Raw genomic sequence first — 19,699 nt, 5'->3', positions numbered from 1 at the left:
TGTCGGAAGGTTTTCGAGTTTGGAGGCAATGAAGCTCTTGACCATGAAGCCTACACCAGATAGGCGTCGTTCATCCGAAGGCTTGCCAGACCAGTAGAGTGTGTAGCCCGCGCCGCGTTCTTGGAGGCTGCCTACATCTGCCAGGCGGACTTCACTGAGAGCGGCTATGTCGATGTCAAGTCTGAGGAGTTCATGTGCAATGAGGGCAGACCGACGTTCAGGTCGGTGGCTGTCAGCCTTGTCTAGCATGGTTCTGATGTTCCAGCATGCTAGCTTGAGTTTGTGAGCATCTTTTGAGGGGGAAGGCGTGGAGGGGAAGGACGTGGAGGGGGAGGACGTGGAGGGGGAGGACGTGGAGGGGGAGGACGTGGAGGGGGAGGACGTGGAGGGGGAGGACGTGGAGGGGGAGGACGTGGAGGGGGAGGACGTGGAGGGGGAGGACGTGGAGGGGGAGGACGTGGAGGGGGAGGACGTGGAGGGGGAGGACGTGGAGGGGGAGGACGTGGAGGGGGAGGACGTGGAGGGGGAGGACGTGGACCTGTCCTCGGGCCTGCGCAAAGGAGCTTTTAGGTGGAGTGCAGTGCGCGCAGTACTGGCCCCACCCTGGCCAGGAATCCTGGGCAAGCATGGCGTCGGCAAGTGCAACGACAATGGGCGCCTCCTGTTGGAGCTCTGCGCAGAACAGCGGCTTGTCATTACAAACACCCTTTTTCAGCAGAGGGACAGCCTTAAGACCACCTGGATGCATCCCCGATCCAAACACTGGCACCTCCTGGACTACATCCTGGTGCGAGAAAGTGACAAACGAGATGTGCTCCACACCAGGGTCATGCCTAGCGCGGAATGCCACACTGACCACCGGCTGGTTCGCTGCAAGCTCAACCTTCACTTCAAACCAAAGCCCAGGAACAATAAAGCCCCCAGAAAGAGGTTCAATGTTGGAAACCTGCAGTCAGACGAAGCGAGAGGAAACTTCCAGGCAAACCTCAAAGCAAAGCTCGACGATGCAACCCGCCTCACGGACCCGTCCCCTGAAACCCTCTGGGATCAGTTGAAGACTACCATACAGCAATCCACTGAAGAGTGTAAGGTAAAACATCATGAGATGGGAATGTGTAGGGAGTTACCCTGTACAGGGCAGTAACAAGAAGGGGAGGTGTCCTTGTACTCCTGTTAGGTAAAACATCATGAGATGGGAATGTACAGGGCTGTAACAAGATGTAAATGCATCCTTGTACTTACAAGATAAGAGAGACATTGATGGATTGAGAGGCAGGAAGCTAGCAGGGAAAGGATAGCAACAGTTTTAGTCATTGGACAAGTAATGATATGATGATGTTCTAAGCATGTATCCAAGGGTATAAAAAATCACCATTTTGCTGATAACGGCAGAATGCATTCTCCGACTAACTTTGTTAGTCGCAAGTGTTACAATCCGGTAATAAAGAACAAAGAACCCTGATTTCGACTCAGCCTGGTGTTTGTCTCACTCATTCATGAACAAAGCAGACCTAACAAGAGGTACTGGGCTTCTCCTCCAGGAAAAACAAGGACTGGTTTGACGAAAACAGCCAGGAAATCCAGGAGCTGCTGGCAAAGAAGCGAGCTGCCCACCAGGCTCACCTTACAAAGCCGTCCTGTCCAGAGAAGAAACAAGCCTTCCGTCGCGCATGCAGCCATCTTCAGCGCAAACTCCGGGAGATCCAAAATGAGTGGTGGACTAGCCTCGCCAAACGAACCCAGCTCAGCGCGGACATTGGCGACTTCAGGGGTTTCTACGAGGCTCTAAAGGCTGTGTATGGCCCCTCACCCCAAGTCCAAAGCCCGCTGCGCAGCTCAGACGGCAAAGTCCTCCTCAGCGACAAGATCTCCATCCTCAACCGATGGTCAGAACACTTCCAATCTCTTTTCAGTGCCAACCGCTCAGTCCAAGATTCCGCCCTGCTCCAGCTCCCTCAACAGCCCCTAAGGCTAGAGCTGGATGAGGTTCCCACCCTGGATGAGACATATAAGGCAATCGAACAACTGAAAAGTGGCAAAGCAGCAGGTATGGATGGAATCCCCCCAGAAGTCTGGAAGGCTGGCGGCAAAACTCTGCATGCCAAACTGCATGAGTTTTTCAAGCTTTGTTGGGACCAAGGTAAACTGCCTCAGGATCTTCGTGATGCCACCATCATCACCCTGTACAAAAACAAAGGCGAGAAATCAGACTGCTCAAACTACAGGGGAATCACGTTGCTCTCCATTGCAGGCAAAATCTTCGCTAGGATTCTACTAAATAGAATAATACCTAGTGTCGCCGAGAATATTCTCCCAGAATCACAGTGCGGCTTTCGCGCACACAGAGGAACTACTGACATGGTCTTTGCCCTCAGACAGCTCCAAGAAAAATGCAGAGAACAAAACAAAGGACTCTACATCACCTTTGTTGACCTCACCAAAGCCTTCGACACCGTGAGCAGGAAGGGGCTTTGGCAAATACTAGAGCGCATCGGATGTCCCCCAAAGTTCCTCAACATGATTATCCAACTGCACGAAAACCAACAAGGTTGGGTCAGATACAGCAATGAGCTCTCTGAACCCTTCTCCATTAACAATGGCGTGAAGCAAGGCTGTGTTCTGGCACCAACCCTCTTTTCAATCTTCTTCAGCATGATGCTGAATCAAGCCATGAAAGACCCCAACAATGAAGACGCTGTTTACATCCGGTACCGCACGGATGGCAGTCTCTTCAATCTGAGGCGCCTGCAAGCTCACACCAAGACACAAGAGAAACTTGTCCGTGAACTACTCTTTGCAGACGATGCCGCTTTAGTTGCCCATTCAGAGCCAGCTCTTCAGCGCTTGACGTCCTGCTTTGCGGAAACTGCCAAAATGTTTGGCCTGGAAGTCAGCCTGAAGAAAACTGAGGTCCTCCATCAGCCAGCTCCCCACCATGATTACCAGCCCCCCCACATCTCCATCGGGCACACAAAACTCAAAACGGTCAACCAGTTTACCTATCTCGGCTGCACCATTTCATCAGATGCAAGGATCGACAATGAGATAGACAACAGACTCGCCAAGGCAAATAGCGCCTTTGGAAGACTACACAAAAGAGTCTGGAAAAACAACCAACTGAAAAACCTCACAAAGATAAGCGTATACAGAGCCGTTGTCATACCCACACTCCTGTTCGGCTCCGAATCATGGGTCCTCTACCGGCACCACCTACGGCTCCTAGAACGCTTCCACCAGCGTTGTCTCCGCTCCATCCTCAACATCCATTGGAGCGCTTACATCCCTAACGTCGAAGTACTCGAGATGGCAGAGGTCGACAGCATCGAGTCCACGCTGCTGAAGATCCAGCTGCGCTGGATGGGTCACGTCTCCAGAATGGAGGACCATCGCCTTCCCAAGATCGTGTTATATGGCGAGCTCTCCACTGGCCACTGTGACAGAGGTGCACCAAAGAAAAGGTACAAGGACTGTCTAAAGAAATCTCTTGGTGCCTGCCACATTGACCACCGCCAGTGGGCTGATATCGCCTCAAACCGTGCATCTTGGCGCCTCACAGTTTGGCGGGCAGCAACCTCCTTTGAAGAAGACTGCAGAGCCTACCTCACTGACAAAAGGCAAAGGAGGAAAAACCCAACACCCAACCCCAACCCACCAATTTTCCCCTGCAACCGCTGCAATCGTGTCTGCCTGTCCCGCATCGGACTTGTCAGCCACAAACGAGCCTGCAGCTGACGTGGACTTTTTACCCCCTCCATAAATCTTCGTCTGCGAAGCCAAGCAAAAGAAGAAAAGAAAAAAAGAAAATGGACCTGAGGGACGTCTTTTTCACACAATGGGCATGGAGATGCAGAGAAAACTGGCAGAGGAAATGGTACAGATGAGAACAATAGTAACATTTACAAGACATTTACATGAGGAAAGGTCGAGAAGGATCTGGACCAAACATAGGCCAATAGGATAGCTTAGATCAACAACTGGTCAGCAAATATTAATCAAGTTTTCTTCAAGATTCCTTTTCAAGATTCTTTTCTTCTCATATGATAAAACAGAAAATGCAATATTACACAAAGTTTTCTTTAGTCTACTGTAAAGCAGACAAAGATTTGCCATCAGCAAGAATTGTCCAGCGGCCTTACAGAGAAAGAGAAGCAAAAGAGAGTTCCCCCCCCCCCCAACAAAAACACTGAACGTCCATGGATTCACCTCCAGTGCTCCCGCACACACATAGTCTTCAGTTCAAACCATCGGCAACCCAAGCTTTCAATCCAAACCCCTCAGCGCACTCACCACTCACATATTTCAGTTTCCACACCTGGTACCCCTTCAGCCAGTCTTGAGCCAATCTCTAGCAGTATGCAGCCTTGTAAAAATCTCTTGACTGCAAGTTACCAGCACCCCACAGCCTGCATTGGTTCCTCACCTCGAATTACCAACAGCTCGCCGCCTGCATATTCTTCAGCTGCAGAGCCCCTCGTGGTCACCAACGTGTAGGGTCGTCTCCTCTGCTCTCCTTCTCAAACAGGGGATGGTCTCCCCATTTTCCAGTACCCTGCACTAGTCCTCTGCTTCCCTGGAGTCTGCAACTCCTCGAAGCCGCTGCCAAACGCAAGCCTAGATCCCGTGGTCACAGGATTTTAAAATAAACTGCCATCAGCTCTTTAAACAGACCATTTAAAGCCAGCAGATGGACTGGGCAGAGGAGTGCTGTGACTCTGCTCATCTGCTCCAGTGGCAGCGCACCATTTTTTCAAACTTGACTCACCTTCTTGTCTTGACAACATCTTTTCTTCTCCATTTTTACCCCTTTCATCATCTGCACACACAGAAAAGATGAAGTCAGATTATATGCTCGTGAACATGGAAAAAACCATCACAAGAACAACTGTGCATGCACAAAAGTTCACACATGCACAGAACTGAATTGATGTCATTACAGGGAGTGAATGAGCCAGCTAAGCCCGGGTCTGAAAGTGTCGCTAGTCAGATCAGGGTTAAGCAATGGGTTCATAAACAGACAAGACAAATTTCATCATCTAGTGAAGAGGAAAAAGGAAGAGATAAAGAAGCAGAAATGTATGAAGAATTGGAGGGAGTGGAAACACTATATCGAGGAGAAGAACCCCAGTTTATTCAAGGTATGGAAGCTGCAAAAATTTGAATATTTGAAGTTAAATTTCAAGGTACAGATTCCTCAGTTCAGACATTTTAAATTATGAATCCAATGGATGAAATGATTAAACAGATGGATGCACAATTTTTGTCTGTTAGATCTGATGCTAGTTCACAGTTTCAATATCTCAAAGGTAAAATGAATTTCATTAAACTAGAAATGGCAAAATATGTTAACACTGTGGATCAGGTTAAAGTCCAGAAAATTGAAGAAGATGTACAAGATGATCATTTTGAGGTAGAGCAGTGTAAAGATACAGTGAATAAAATCAAAGTTTCTTTTATGGCTTGGTAAGTTCAAAGGAAAGAAATTTTACAAAAAAAAATGATGTTAAGAGAATCATAGCCACAGAAATAATGTTAAAGTTGTTGGACTGCTTGAAAATTTTGAAGGTCCCAATTCAGCATAATTATTTCCAAAATGGATTCCAGAGATTATGGGCCCTGAAAATTTTCTGAATGGATTAGATTTGGATAGACCACATAGAGCTAGAAGAAAGAAGCCATTTCTGGGACAAGCACCACGCTCAATTCTGATTAGATGTTTATGTTATCAATATAAAGAAATGAAAACTAAGATTGGCGATCCAAAATGCCAGAAAACAACAAGCCCTTTAATAGTGGGAAACAATAAAGTATTCTTCTATGCAGATTTAAGTATGTCTATTGTTAAAAGAAAAAAGAAATCAATCCTACAAAATCAGTTATTTGGAAAAAGGGATACAAATTCTCTTTTCGATAACCAGCCATACTTAAAGTCTTTTCTGGGGAAAACCAGCCCCGATTTTTCACTGATGAGGATGAAGCTCTGGAATTTGCTAATTCTTTGCCTAATATTAGACAAGATCAAACTCAAATTTAACTTATTCAAAAGGTGAGATTGAGTCAAGCTGGGAAAACACAGATAAATCTCAGAATGTCATATAACCATATACAGCACAGAACAGGCCAGTTTGGCCCTACTAGTCCATGCCGGAACAAATCCCCACCCTCCTAGACCCACTGACCAGCACCTGGTCCATATCCCTCCTCTCCCCTCCATGTAATTATCCAGTCTTTCCTTAAATGTAAATAACATCCTTGCTTCAACAACCTCTGCCGGAAGCTTATTCCACATCCCAACCACCCTTTGCGTGAAGAAATTTCCCCTCGTGTTCCCCTTATAATTTTCCCCCTGCAATCTCAAACCATGGCCTCTGGTTTGAATATCCCCCACTCTTAGTTGACTCTCTCTATCCCTTTTAAAATCTTGAAGACCTCCATCAAATCCCCCCTCAATCTTCTACACTCCAGAGAAAAAAGCCCCAGGCTGCACAACCTTTCTCTGTAACTCAAACCCTGATATCCTGTCAACATTCTCGTGAACCTTCTCTGCACTCTCTCTATTTTGTTTATTTCCTTCCTATAATTTGGTGACCAAAACGGCACACAGTATTCCAAACTTGGCCTCACCAGTGCTTTGTACAATTTCAACATAACATCCCAACTCTTGAATTCAATACTCCGATTTATGAAGGCCAACATTCCAAATGCCTTCTTCACCACTCTATCTACCTGAGTATCAACTTTGAGGGTACTATTTACCATAACTCCTAAATCCCTTTGTTGCTCTGCACTCCTCAATTGTCTACCATTCAATGTAAATGACCTATTTAGATTTGCCTTTCCAAAATGCAACACTTCACACTTATCCGTATTAAATTCCATCAGCCATTTCTCAGCCCACTCCTCTAGTTTTCCGATATCTCTTTTTAAGCTACGGTAATCTTCCTCACTATCCACAATACCACCAATCTTTGTATCATCTGCAAACTTACTTATCCAATTTACCACCCCTTCTTCCAGATCGTTAATATATATATATATATAACAAACAATAGAGGACCCAGGACCGATCCCTGAGGAACTCCACTAGTCACTGGCCTCCAATTTGACAAACAATTTTCTACTAGTACTCTCTGACACCTCCCATCCAACCATTGCTGAATCCATTTCACTACCTCCTTATTTATACCCGATGCCTCCACCTTTTTTCCTAACCTCCTGTGGGGAACTTTGTCAAAAGCTTTACTAAAGTCTAAACAGACAACATCCACAGCCTTCCCTTCATCAATCTTTTTTGTAACCCCCTCAAAAAACTCTATAAGGTTTGTTAAGCATGATCTACTCCTGACAAAACCTGCTGACTACTTTCTATCAATCCCTGTTCTTCCAAATATTTCTAAATGCCATCTCTCAGAACACTTTCCATCAACTTACCCACCACAGACGTCAGACTCACAGGTCTATAATTTCCTGGCTTACATTTGGACCCTTTCTTAAACAGCGGAACCACATGAGCCACCCTCCAATCCTCTGGCACTACCCCCGTGACCAGTGACATCCTAAATATCTGTTAATGGCCCCACTATCTGTACACTAGTCTCCCTGAGTGTCCTTGGGAATACATTGTCCGGGCCTGGAGATTTGTCCACCTTTATCTTTTTTAACACTGCCATCACTACCTCCTCAGTTATCCTTATATGATTCATTTCTTTACTTCAACTGGTACAATATTTTTTTCCCTAGTGAATAACGAGGTAAAGAAATCATTTCAAATTTCCCCCATCTCCTCTGACTTTTCACATAGCCTACCCTCCCTATCTACAAGGGGTCCAATTTTATCCCTCACTAATCTTTTACTTTTATTCTTACTCTGCCTGCCAAAGCCTCTTCGTGTCTCTTTCTGGCCTTTCTAATCTCTTTAAGATTTTTTCTGCACTCCTTCTAGTTCTCTTTCAATTTCTCATCACCCTGCTGTTTATACCTCTTGTACACCTCCCACTTTCTCCTAACCAAATTTCTAATATTCCTCGAAAACCAAGGCTCCCTATGACTTCCAGCCTTTCCTTTGATCCTCACTGGGACATATCTGCTCTGTACTCTCAAAATTTCTTCTTTGAATATTCTCAATTTTTCATTTACATCCTTTCCTGAAAAAATCATGTCCCACTCAATACTCCCCAAAGCCATTCTCATTCCTTCGAAATTTGTTTTTCTCCAATCCAGAACCTCAACTTTGCTCTTCCCTAAAACTAATAGAGTTGTGATCACTAGACCCAATTTGTTCTCCAACATTAACCTCAGACACCTGACCTATCTCATTCCCTAACAGGAGATCCAGTATTACACCATCCCGAGTCGGTTCCTCTACGTATTGATTAAAAAAACTATCTTGCACACATTTGACAAAGTCTAGCCCATCCAGCCCTCTTACCAATGATCGATGATGATCAAGTGAACTTGAATGAATAGTATAAATGAACATGTATATTCTGTCTGGGGGAGGTGGACTTTTTGTCTTCTCCTTCTGCAGCCGCATGCCACTTTGTGGCGAAGGCCACTTCCTACAAAATAGAGGGAAATAGTACTTTTTTTGTTTTTTTTCTTTCAAGGGGATTTTTATTTCTTCTCTTTTTCTTTCTTTTTTTTTTATATGTCAATTATATTTGAAAATTTACATGGAGTGGTGTCAACTGGGATGGGTGGTTAGAGTTCTTTAATTTCGAGATGAGATATGGTTGTTAATAATGTACTAAATTTTGTAACTATTAATGTGAATGGACTTATTAACAATTAAGTGGAAAAATATTTGACTTATATTAAGAAATTGAGGGTCGATATTGCTTTTTTTTAAAAACAAGAGATGCATTTAACTTAAAAAGAACATCAAGAGTGGGTAGGTCAGGTGATAAATTCTTCATTTAATTCTAAATCAAGAGGAGTTTACTATTTTGATTAATAAGAAATTATCTTTTAAGATATAATCTATATTTACAGATGCTGCAGGGAGATTTGTTTTCGCACATTGTCAAATTTATTTAGAGATGTCGACACCTAATATTGATGATGAAAAATTTATTTGTTTCTTTTTTACACCTTGCTGAAGCAGATGAAAGTTTGTTAATTGGTGAAGATTTTAATTGTTGCTTAGATCCAATATTAGCTAAGTCTCAAAAATCAGTTACTAGAAACAAAATAGAACGCTGGCTTTGATGAAGGATTTGAATTTGGTCGACATTTGGAGAAGATTAAATCCAAAAGAAAAAGATTATTCTTTATTCTTGTAGATAGGATTCTTATTCAAGAATAGAATGTTTTTAATGTCAAAGGACGAGCTACACTTGTAGAATATAAGGCTAGGATTGTATCAGACCATTCACCTCTTTTGATTTCATGTAGAGTTTCAGGAAAGGAAAAATCATTTTATAGATGGAGATTTAACTCCTTATTCTTAAGAAATTTTGATTTTTGTAATTATATAAGACAATACTAACTCTAATTTGGTGGATAATAAATTTATTATTTTTTTCAAATTTTATTTTATTAGCACATGTAACAAAACTAGAAAATTCTATCAAAATCAATACATACTTATTAAAATAATTTTCTGACCCCTCCCACCCACTCAGAAAAACCCCAAAGAAGAGAAAAGAAATAAAAGAAAAAGCAAGAGATACAATAAAACAAACAGACTCATTTTTATTAACAAAATACACCTTTTTATTATGAATAATCAATTTTTGAAGATTTGTAGTCAAATGGGGATTAAAAAAAATAGATTGTTTTGAAGCTGGTAAATTTATTACTTTTCAACGAATGAAGGAAAAATGTAATGTCCCGAATACTACTTTCTATTGTAATGATCAAGTTAAAAGCTTTTTTGACTGATAAATTAGGTCAAAATTTGAGGCTATCTAGACAGAATTAATTAAAATTATTGATTACTAAGGGTGATATGAATAAATTTATTTCAGAAATGTATAAATTACTTCAAAGAAAAGCTCCTAAGTTAGGTATTCATAAATAAAGATTAAGATGGGAGGTTGATTTAGATAGACAGATAGATGAGAATGATTGGATGCAGTTATGTAAAGACAGAATGATGAAAAATATTAATATAGGATATAGACTAGTTCAATACAAATTTTATATCAATTATATTTAACTCCCCCAAAAAAATTTTAAAATGAATCCAACATTATTAGATTTAAATTTTAAATGTGGTCAAAAAGTAGGCTCATTTTTTCACTCTACATGGCAGTGTCCCAGAGTAAAACCCTTTTGGATAGAGGTGAAAGTATTTTTGGAAAAAATATTAAAGGTAAAACTCCTGCTTGATCCAACCTTATTTTTGTTGAGTAATGTTAAAATGATTAGTGTTAAATTAAGATTAACTATGTATCAAATTGAATTCTTACAATTAGCTTTAGCTATTTCCAGAAAATGCATTGCCATTACTTGGAAATCAGATATAGATTTAGGAATACAGAGATAGCATGCTGAATTATATTCTTATATTCCACTTGAAAAAAATAACTTATAATTTCCATAATAAATATAATTTATTTTTGAAACTATGGATCCCATACTTACAATATGTTGGTTTGAAAGTTTTAGAGCCCTCAATAGCTCATTCCAGTGGTAATTCTCAGCTCCATAGCTATTTGAATTGAGGAACAGACGTGCCTTCCAGTCCTCTCCTGACTCTAACTTATTGTTTTGTCTTTAAGTGCCCGTTAGATTCAGAATAAAAATTTAGCAAAAAAGGTTGATTATTTGGAGAACCAATCCAGACGGAATAATGTGAAAATTGTCGGCTTGCCAGAAGGCATAGAAGGGCCAGATCCAAGAAAATTTTTCACTGAATGGATTCCACAAGTGTTGGGACAAGATAAGTTTCCTGAAGGTTTAATATTAGAACGGGCTCATAGAGCTTTGAGAAGGAGACCTTTTTCAGGACAGAATCCAAGACCTGTTCTGGTTCGCTGTTTAAATTACTGTGATAGAGAGACTATTTTACGTATGGCTATTAGAAATGCACAGCAAAACAGATCTCCTTTGATGGTTCAGAGTAATCATGTTTTCTTCTATCCGGATTTGAGTCAGGAAATTATGTTTCAATGACGTGAATTTAATTCTATGAAAGAATTATAGTGGAAAAAAGGATACAAGGCAACATTTAGATACCCTGTGGTACTGAAGATTTTTCAGGATGGATATCAACCAAAGTTCTTTGATAATCCTAAAGAAGTTATGGATTTTGCTCAGTCTTTACCAATTACGCAACTCCAGGAACGACGTAGTCCTCCACGGTCTCCAAATAGGGCAGAGCTGCAAGAAGGGAATTTGATTTCTGGAAGAAATGGAAGAAACGGATGTCGCAATGGCAAAGTTGATTAAAAAAAATTTTTTTAAATTTTTTTAAATTATTTTTGTTGAGAAGATTTTAAATAGTGATGGGAGTTGGGAGAGGGAACTGGGTGGGCACCAATTTCCAGAAGTCATCAGCTGCGTGTGAGTTATCTCACACCCAATATTTTGGGGGAGTTACTGCATTAGGCGGTTTAAACAGGAGGTAATTGTGACCTCCGACCTGTTTTTTTTTCTTTTTAATTTTTGGGTTAGGGAGTGAAGCTTTTTTTTTTAAAATCTTTTTTAAATAATTAATTTTTTTTATATATATAACTTTTTTTATTTTTTTTAGTTTTTGGTTGTAATTTCAAAGGGGAATTAAGGGGTTTTTTTTCCTTTTTTTGGGGGTTTCTTTTTTCTTTTTTTTTCTCTTTTTTCCTTTTTTTGTTTGTTTCTTGTTGTTGTGTTTTATTGAGTGTAAGAAATATCTAAATTGAAGTTTGCTTCTCAATGTTCAGGGTTTAAATAATCCTATTAAGTGTAATAAAGTACTTGCTTATTTAAAAAAGTTAAAAGTTGATGTTGCTTTTTTACAGGAAACTCATTTAACAGATAAGGAACATTTGAAACTCAAACGTGAATGGGTTGGGCAAGTTTTTTTATTCTTCGTTTAATTCTAAGGCAAAAGGTACATTTTAATTTTGGTACATAAGAATCTACCATTTCAATTACAGAATGAAGAGGAAAATGGTGGAAGATTATTAAAATTAAATTGTACAATCTTTAATGAGGCATGGACTTTGCTTGATGTTTATGCACCTAATGTTGAGGATACAGCTTTTGTTGTGGATATGTCTTTATTACTTGGACAATCGAACTCTAATGTGATGATTGGGGGAGATTTGAATGTGGTGTTGGAGCCTTTATTGGATAAGTACCCAAGAGTAATTAAGAAGTCTAAGATGGCAATCCAAGTGATTAATATGATGGCAGATTTGAATTTAATTGATATTTGGCAAAGAGTTAATCCTACAGAGAAAGATTTTTCTTTTTATTCCTCGCGACATAATTCTTTTTCTAGAATTGATTATTTTTTAATATCAGCACATTTGCAGGATAGGGTTACATCTGTGGAGTGTAAGGCTAGATTGGTTTTGGATCATTCATTATTATTATTAGAATATTTGAGTTCACAAAATGTTCAGAAAGCTTCAAGATGGAGATTTAATACTATGCTATTGCAAAAACCAGAATTTATTAGTTTTTTAAAAACAGCAAATTGAAATTTTTATTGGTATTAACTGTAATTCTGTTTCTAGTCATTTTATTTTATGGGATGCAATGAAAGCTTTTTTGCGAGGCCAAATTATCAGTTATGCCTCTAAAGTTAAGAAGGAGAGAATTAAAGAGATTGAAGACTTAGAGGAAAAGATAACTGCTACTGAAAAAGAATTTCAAAAACATGCTACCGAAACGCAAAAGAATCAGTTAACTAATTTAAAATTTAAATATAATGAATTACAAACATATCGGTTTGAATGTTTAATGAATCGAACTAAGCATAAGTTTTATGAATGGGGTGAGAAAGCTCAAAGTTTTGTCATGGCAATTAAAAAAGGAACAATTATCTAGGATTATACCAGCGATTAGAAAGAAATCAGGTATTACTTTTAATCAAAATAAGATTAATGAGGAAATTTGTAATTTCTATAAACAATTGTATACTTCGGAATGTAAAGATGTAACTGGAGACGCAATAGATTCTTTCTTGGAAAATATTAACTTGCCACAATTGAATCAAGAAGATAGTCAAGAGTTAGATAAACCTTTTACAGAAGATGAAAAAGAAAGGGCAATAAGAGACATGCCGAATGGAAAGGCACCTGGTGAAGATGGGTTTTCTATAGAGTTTTTATAAAGTTTTTTATGCTGATGTATCTTCTATTTATAAGGATGTATTACAACAAACTTACAATATTTTTCAATTACCCGAGTCTTGTTCTAACGCAATAATTACGGTTATACCAAAAAAATAAAGACCCTTTACAGGTTTCTTCTTATAGACCAATTTCGTTGTTAAATGTAGATTATAAAATTGTAGCTAAAATTATGGCTAATAGATTAGCTCAATATCTACCTAAAATTATACATGGTGATCAAACGGGATTTATAAAAAACAGGCATGCATCAAATAATATTTTACGGTTCATAACCTTGATAAATAAATCTAAATTTCAGTTGAATTATCCAATAGTGGTTTCATTGGATGCAGAAAAGGCTTTTGATAGAGTGGAATGGAAGTTTCTGTTCAAAGTACTTGAGAAATTTTGTTTTGGTTCTTCATTTATTGGGTTGATAAAGGCTTTATATAATAGCCCGAAGGCTAGAATTGCTGTTAATGGCCAAATTTCAGAATCTTTTAGTTTGACAAGATCTTCTAGACAAGGATGTCCGTTGTCACCTGCTTTATTTGCTATAGTTATTGAACCTTTAGCACAATTAATACGTCAAAATGAAAATGTTAAAGGTATGAGAGTTCTGAATGAGGAATATAAGATTAATTTATTTGCTGATGATGTTTTATTATATTTGGTGGATCCGGATATTTCTTTACCTGCAATTCAAGAATGTTTAGAAATTTATGGCCAATTATCTGGTTACAAAGTAAATTGGGCTAAAAAGTGAAATTTTACCAATTTGTAAAGGTGATTATTCAGTATATAAAAATATTACAAATTTGAAGTGGACTACACAAATTAAATATTTAGGAATTAATGTTAATACGGAATTTCAAGAATTATATTCAATTAATTATTTTCCTTTAATAAAAAGGATTAAATTAGATTTGATTAGGTGGTGGGAGGATTAATACCATAAAAATGAATATTTTTCCTAGAATACAATATTTGTTTCAATCAATTCCTTTTTTTTTTTAAGTTTTTTTAAGGATTTATATAAAGCGATTAGAGAATTCTTATGGAAGGGAAAATTTCAGAGAGTAGCAATGAGAAAATTGATGTGGGATTTTCAATTTGGAGGTTTAAGATTACCGAATTTTCAGCATTATTATGAAGCAGCTCAATTCAAATTTCTTAGTGCATTAATGAATATGGACGACCCACCTAGTTGGGTAAAGATAGAAATGGCGGTTATTTTAGAAAAATTTCCTCATGAGTTTTTGTTTCGATGGAATAAAAATTTATTACGAACTTATGATGTGCCAATATTGAAACATTTATTGAATTTATGGACAAGTAAACTTAAAAAATTGGGACTTAAAAATATATATTCTGGAAGATTGCCATTATATAATAATCAACTTGTTCCTTTTACGGTCTCCAATGCCACTTTGAAACAATGGGAAAAGAAGGGAATAAAACATTTATCTGATTGTTTTTCTGAGGGTTGTTTTTGTTCCTTCGACGAATTACAAAGGAAATATGGTATAAGTGCAAATTCTATATTTGTATATTATCAATTAAGATCTTTTGTAAAGCAGTTATGTGGTCGACATATGATTTTATTACCTGAATCTAGTTTTGAAGAATATGTACTTTCAATACCAAAAAAGGGATCTATATCTGATTTGTATTGTATTTTACAAGAAATTGATAGTAAAAAAGACTGGGATAAAGATAAGTTGAAATGGGAAAAAGATTTAGGACATAAAATAGCTGAAGAAGCTTGGATGGAAATTTGTCAGAATAGTATTCGGAAATTAATTAATGCTAGACTAGCGATGATTAATTATAATTTTATTCATTAGCTATATTTAACGCCGGAGAAATTAAAAAAATTTGGTTTTAGTAAGTTGGATTCTTGTTTTCGATGTGATCAGACGGCCAATACTTTTTTGCATACTGTTTGGCTTTGTGATCAATTGCAACAGTTTTGGAAATCTATTTTTAACAGTTCATATAATATCCATCTTGTATTAGATCCCGATATATTTTTATTAGGGAACATGCAATCATTAATCGATTTAGGTTTAGAGGATTATCAGATTTCATTTATTTATTTAGCTTTAGTTGTGGCTAAGAAATGTATAGCACTTACTTGGAAAGATAGAAATATACTAACTTTAGATAAGTGGTATTTGGAAATGAAATTTTGTTTGACTATGGAAAGGATATCTTTTTCAATTCAGGATAAGATGTCTTTTTATGTTAAAGTGGACTCCGTTTGCTAATTATATGCATTTAAGTTTGATTTAAATATATGTTTAAGTGTGATATTTTAGTATTGACAATTTTTTTGTTGTTGTTAGAATTTTTTTTAGGTTAAATTTTATCTCTTTTTTGTAAGTGGGTATTTTTTTCATATATAATATTGTCAATTTTATTAACTCTTCACTCTTTATTTTGGGGGGGAGGGTTGGACTAATTTTAAGTTAGACTATTAATATTGTGTTACAATTAACGGGGGGGGGGGGTTATTTTGTGTAGTTTTCTGATGTAATATTGTAATCATACCTTTTTAAATTTTTTTTCTATTTTTCTTTAAATGTAATTCTTTATTGTATTCATGTTATAAAAATTTTAAATAAAGTCTTTAAAAAAAATACTTGTGATTTTGACATTCTCCTTTTTTCTCTCTTTTTTATAATCTTCGAGGTTTATGCATGGTTGGGAGGGAGGAAATTTATTCAATTTATTCTTTTAATAATTGTAAATGTGGTTTTTTTAAACTTTTAAATAAAATATAGAAAAAAATCATGGAAAAGATCTGCTAGGATAATATCTATGAACTGGAAGAGCTTAGAATGTAACCTCAAGGCAACAGTGGAGCAAGAGGGAATAACTGGAGCAGCATCTGTTGCAACTTTAATGGCAGCTCAGCTCCAAACTATCAAGTAAAGGAAAAGTAGGGTTGAGGAAAGAGATTGCTAAAACAGAGTCTTAAAAATGTTTTCTTCCCCCACATGTTCCCTCACAATATCATAAATTAATAAAAACTAATTAGTTGCGTGACAATTCCTCTCCCATTTTGGTGCTTGCCCAATCTTGTCCAGAATTTGTCAAAATTTCACTAATTTCACCAATTTCTTCCATCTTGAAATATTGTTCTTTGCTCAATTTCTTGGGGCAATTTCAATGTTGAAACTGGATTCCATCAACCTGAGATTAATTCTTCAAAGATCTTCTTGTTCATATTTTCACTCCATATACAAAAATTGTAACTAATTCAGAACAAGGTATATACTATCCAAGAAAAGCATTTTATTCTTTCATCATCTCAGTTCTCCATGTGCCACTACACTCCATGTATCTAATACTACTTTTCAAGTGTGTCCAGTGGCTTATCTCTGCATCGGGCTTTTGCTTCTTCAACCATTTTTTCCTGTGACTCTGTCAATCTGACCATAATTCCTATTCCAAATATTGTCATATTTCAACATTACAACTGGTGACAGTTATTTCAGTCATTACATCGCTGCTCCTCACTATCAACACCTTGCTTTCAACTGAAAAAAACACACACAAACACAAAAACTTTCAATTTCCAACTTGAAAAGCATTTGGAACCTTTTATTTCTAATTTGAATGTTATTAGTGGCTATTATCAATATTGATTTGAGATTTTCTATCATTGGTATGTGGCAAACATGGGAACAAAACTAACAAGAATATTAAAATTGGTGGTTAGTTTGAAACAAAGCAATTTAAACCTTTTTAATCCAACCACAGTTAGTCAGATATTCAGGATAAAACGTTACAACTTCACTGAGTGGTGAAAATTAGCTTTTCTGAACCTAACACAGGATTTTTGCAAAAGACTGTTAGTATGGACCACCAGTCTTTGTCTTCCCCTTCCCATTTTCTTCTGCTTCAAAATTCAACTCATAATTCATCTGGACTTCCAGCTTCAATTCACTTCTTCCACCTGCTTTTTATTGGGCAAACACTTGTCAGACAAGCAGGAAATCAATAACATTTCATGTGGTTGAAATGTCCAGATCTTTATGTTCCAGCTTTGGTTTTTTATCGTTGGAATCGAACCACAAAAATAATTTATCTACTATAACTTAGTTTAATTGACTTTTCTGAGGTCAATTTGCTCCTTCGTGCAGATCTATTTATGCGTAGCATGGACTGGCAGAATTAAGAAAAACAAGTGCTTTTAAATATTTCTTATTGAATATAGAATTTTAAAAACAAAGGTGGAATGAAATAAAATAAAATCACCTATAAAAAGAGAAATATGTTCAATGATTATGCTATATATAAAAGCAGGCACAAAGTATTCATGGGTCAAAGCTGTAATGTCAAATAAAATGAGAATGCAAAAACATTAAACCAGACTCACTGAAGTAATCGAGCTATACATAGAGCAAGAAATTACTCAATTATTTCATTGCAATTTATTTGGGATCTAATAGTTTATCTTCATTGTAATGGAGACAAGGTTAGTATAATAATATGAAGATAGACAAGAAAATCTGCAGACGCTAGGGTCTAAGCCAGGGATGGGCAACCTTTTTTTTAAAAAAAACTCACATTCCACTTAAGTGCTCTGTGATTAGTAAGGGATTGCTTAAGATGATAGATGAGTAGAAAAACTGTTGAAAACCACTGTTTTCATCATACCCAATTGACTCGTTATGTGCATGGTTCATAACTCCAAAGGAAATGGGCCAATGACAATTTTTCTCAAGCAAAATATTTCAGTAACAATTGGGTCTAGAACAGTGGTTTTCAACCTTCCCTTCCCACTCACGTACCACCTTAAGCAATCCCTTACTAATCCCAGAGTATTTATGGTAAAGAGAATACTTAAGGTGGAATGTGAGTTTCTTTTTAAAAAAAAGGTTGCCCAACCCTGGTCTGGGCAGTACAAAAAAGGGCTGGAGAAACTTCAAATTTAGCAGGAGCTACATATGAATGAATACAACTTTTTCCACACTAGTAAAAAAGATTGGGATAAGGATAAGTTGAAATGGGAAAAAGATTTAGGTTTTATAATAGCTGAAGAAGCTTGGATGGAAATTTGTCAGAATAGTATTAGGAAATTGGTTAATGCTAGATTAGCGATGATTAATTACAATTTTATACATCAGTTATATTTAACACCGGAGAAACTAAAAAAGTTTGGTCTTAGTAAGTCGGATTGCTGTTTTTGTTGTGACCAGACAGCTAATACTTTTTTGCATACTGTTTGGTTTTGTGATCGATTGCAACAGTTTTGGAAGGGTATTCAATCTATATTTAATAGTTTATATAATATTTGTCTTGTATTAGATCCTGGTATATTTTTATTAGGGAATATGCAATCATTAATTGATTTGGGCCTACAAGATTATCAGATTTCTTTTATCTATTTAGCTTTAGCTGTGGCCAAGAAATGTATAGCTCTTACTTAGAAATATATTAACTTTAGATAGGTGGTATTTGGAGATGGTTCTGTTTGACTATGGAAAGGATTTCTTTTTCAATTCAGGATAGGATGTCTTTTTATAGGTTGAAGTGGACTCCGTTTGTTAAATATATGCATTTAAGTTTGATTTAAATATGTTTTTAAGTTTGATATTTTAGTATTGATAATTTTTTTAATTTTTTTTATGTTAGTATCTTTATTTGTTATGTTTTATCTTTTTTTGTGTAAGGGTTTTTTTTCTATATAATTATTGTTCATTTTATTAACTCTTCACTCTTTATTTGGGGGGGAGGTTAGACTAACTTTAAGCTAGGTCATTAATGTTGTGTACTAATTGGGGGGGGGGGGTTTAGTTTATTTAATCTACCGATATAGTATTGTAATTTTTATTATCTTATGTTTAATCTTTTTACTGTAACTTTCTATTTTATTTATGTTATAAAATCTTAAATAAAGTTTAAAAAGACTTTTTCCTCACTATTCAGTCAACAATGAAATGGTTTGATTATCGATACCGTGCCCAGATCATTAATTTTCATACAAATACGCTTCTTTCTCCTGCTGTCCAGATCGGTCATCTTTACTTTGTAGTACTATTTGATGGAGAATAAGCAGCAGATGAAATGGTCCTGGCATAGCTTCCAAACACAAGATTCACAAAGCCATAGTTCTTGCATTTATAAAAGCACTGCATCAAATTTCCTCATAAATTTTGTGAATTGTTGATTTTGCTTTCATCTTAATAGGAATTCAACCGAAAGCTCAACACAAAGCAGTAAATATTGATGAAAATGTCAGGCAGAAATTCCATCCAGTGACTTAAATAATTGTCCACCAAAATTCACATTTGATAGAAATGGGACATTTTGCCATATTTGATGAAGAAAAAGAAAATCATAATAATACATACAGTTTCTAGTATTCAGAGTCAAGTCTGGAAATTTGGGACGAGGATAACCCTCCTTGGAACTCACAGAAGTAG

At 37.0% G+C, this 19,699-nt stretch overlaps 1 protein-coding gene across 8 annotated transcripts in view; it reads right to left on the bottom strand.

The window, feature by feature from the left end:
- lca5 (lebercilin LCA5) overlaps nucleotides 1-19,699 on the bottom strand; it is a 107,830-nt gene that overhangs the window by 56,002 nt on the left and 32,129 nt on the right. For 5 of the 8 annotated variants that reach the window (XM_069887407.1, XM_069887411.1, XM_069887408.1 and 2 more), the window contains one exon: nucleotides 4,763-4,813. The exons of 2 other annotated variants lie outside the window; for them this stretch is intronic. In XM_069887407.1, coding sequence (XP_069743508.1) covers nucleotides 4,763-4,813 — 51 coding nt within the window. Of the gene's footprint in view, nucleotides 1-4,762; nucleotides 4,814-8,425; nucleotides 8,556-19,699 lie in introns of all 8 variants that reach the window. One more of the 8 variants, XM_069887415.1, reaches the window with a different exon arrangement.

Source organism: Narcine bancroftii, chromosome 6, assembly GCF_036971445.1.
Source record: "Narcine bancroftii isolate sNarBan1 chromosome 6, sNarBan1.hap1, whole genome shotgun sequence".
Taxonomy (NCBI): Eukaryota; Metazoa; Chordata; class Chondrichthyes; order Torpediniformes; family Narcinidae; genus Narcine; species Narcine bancroftii.
Note: the sequence above shows the minus strand (reverse complement) of the source record. Positions and strands in the feature narration are given on the sequence as shown.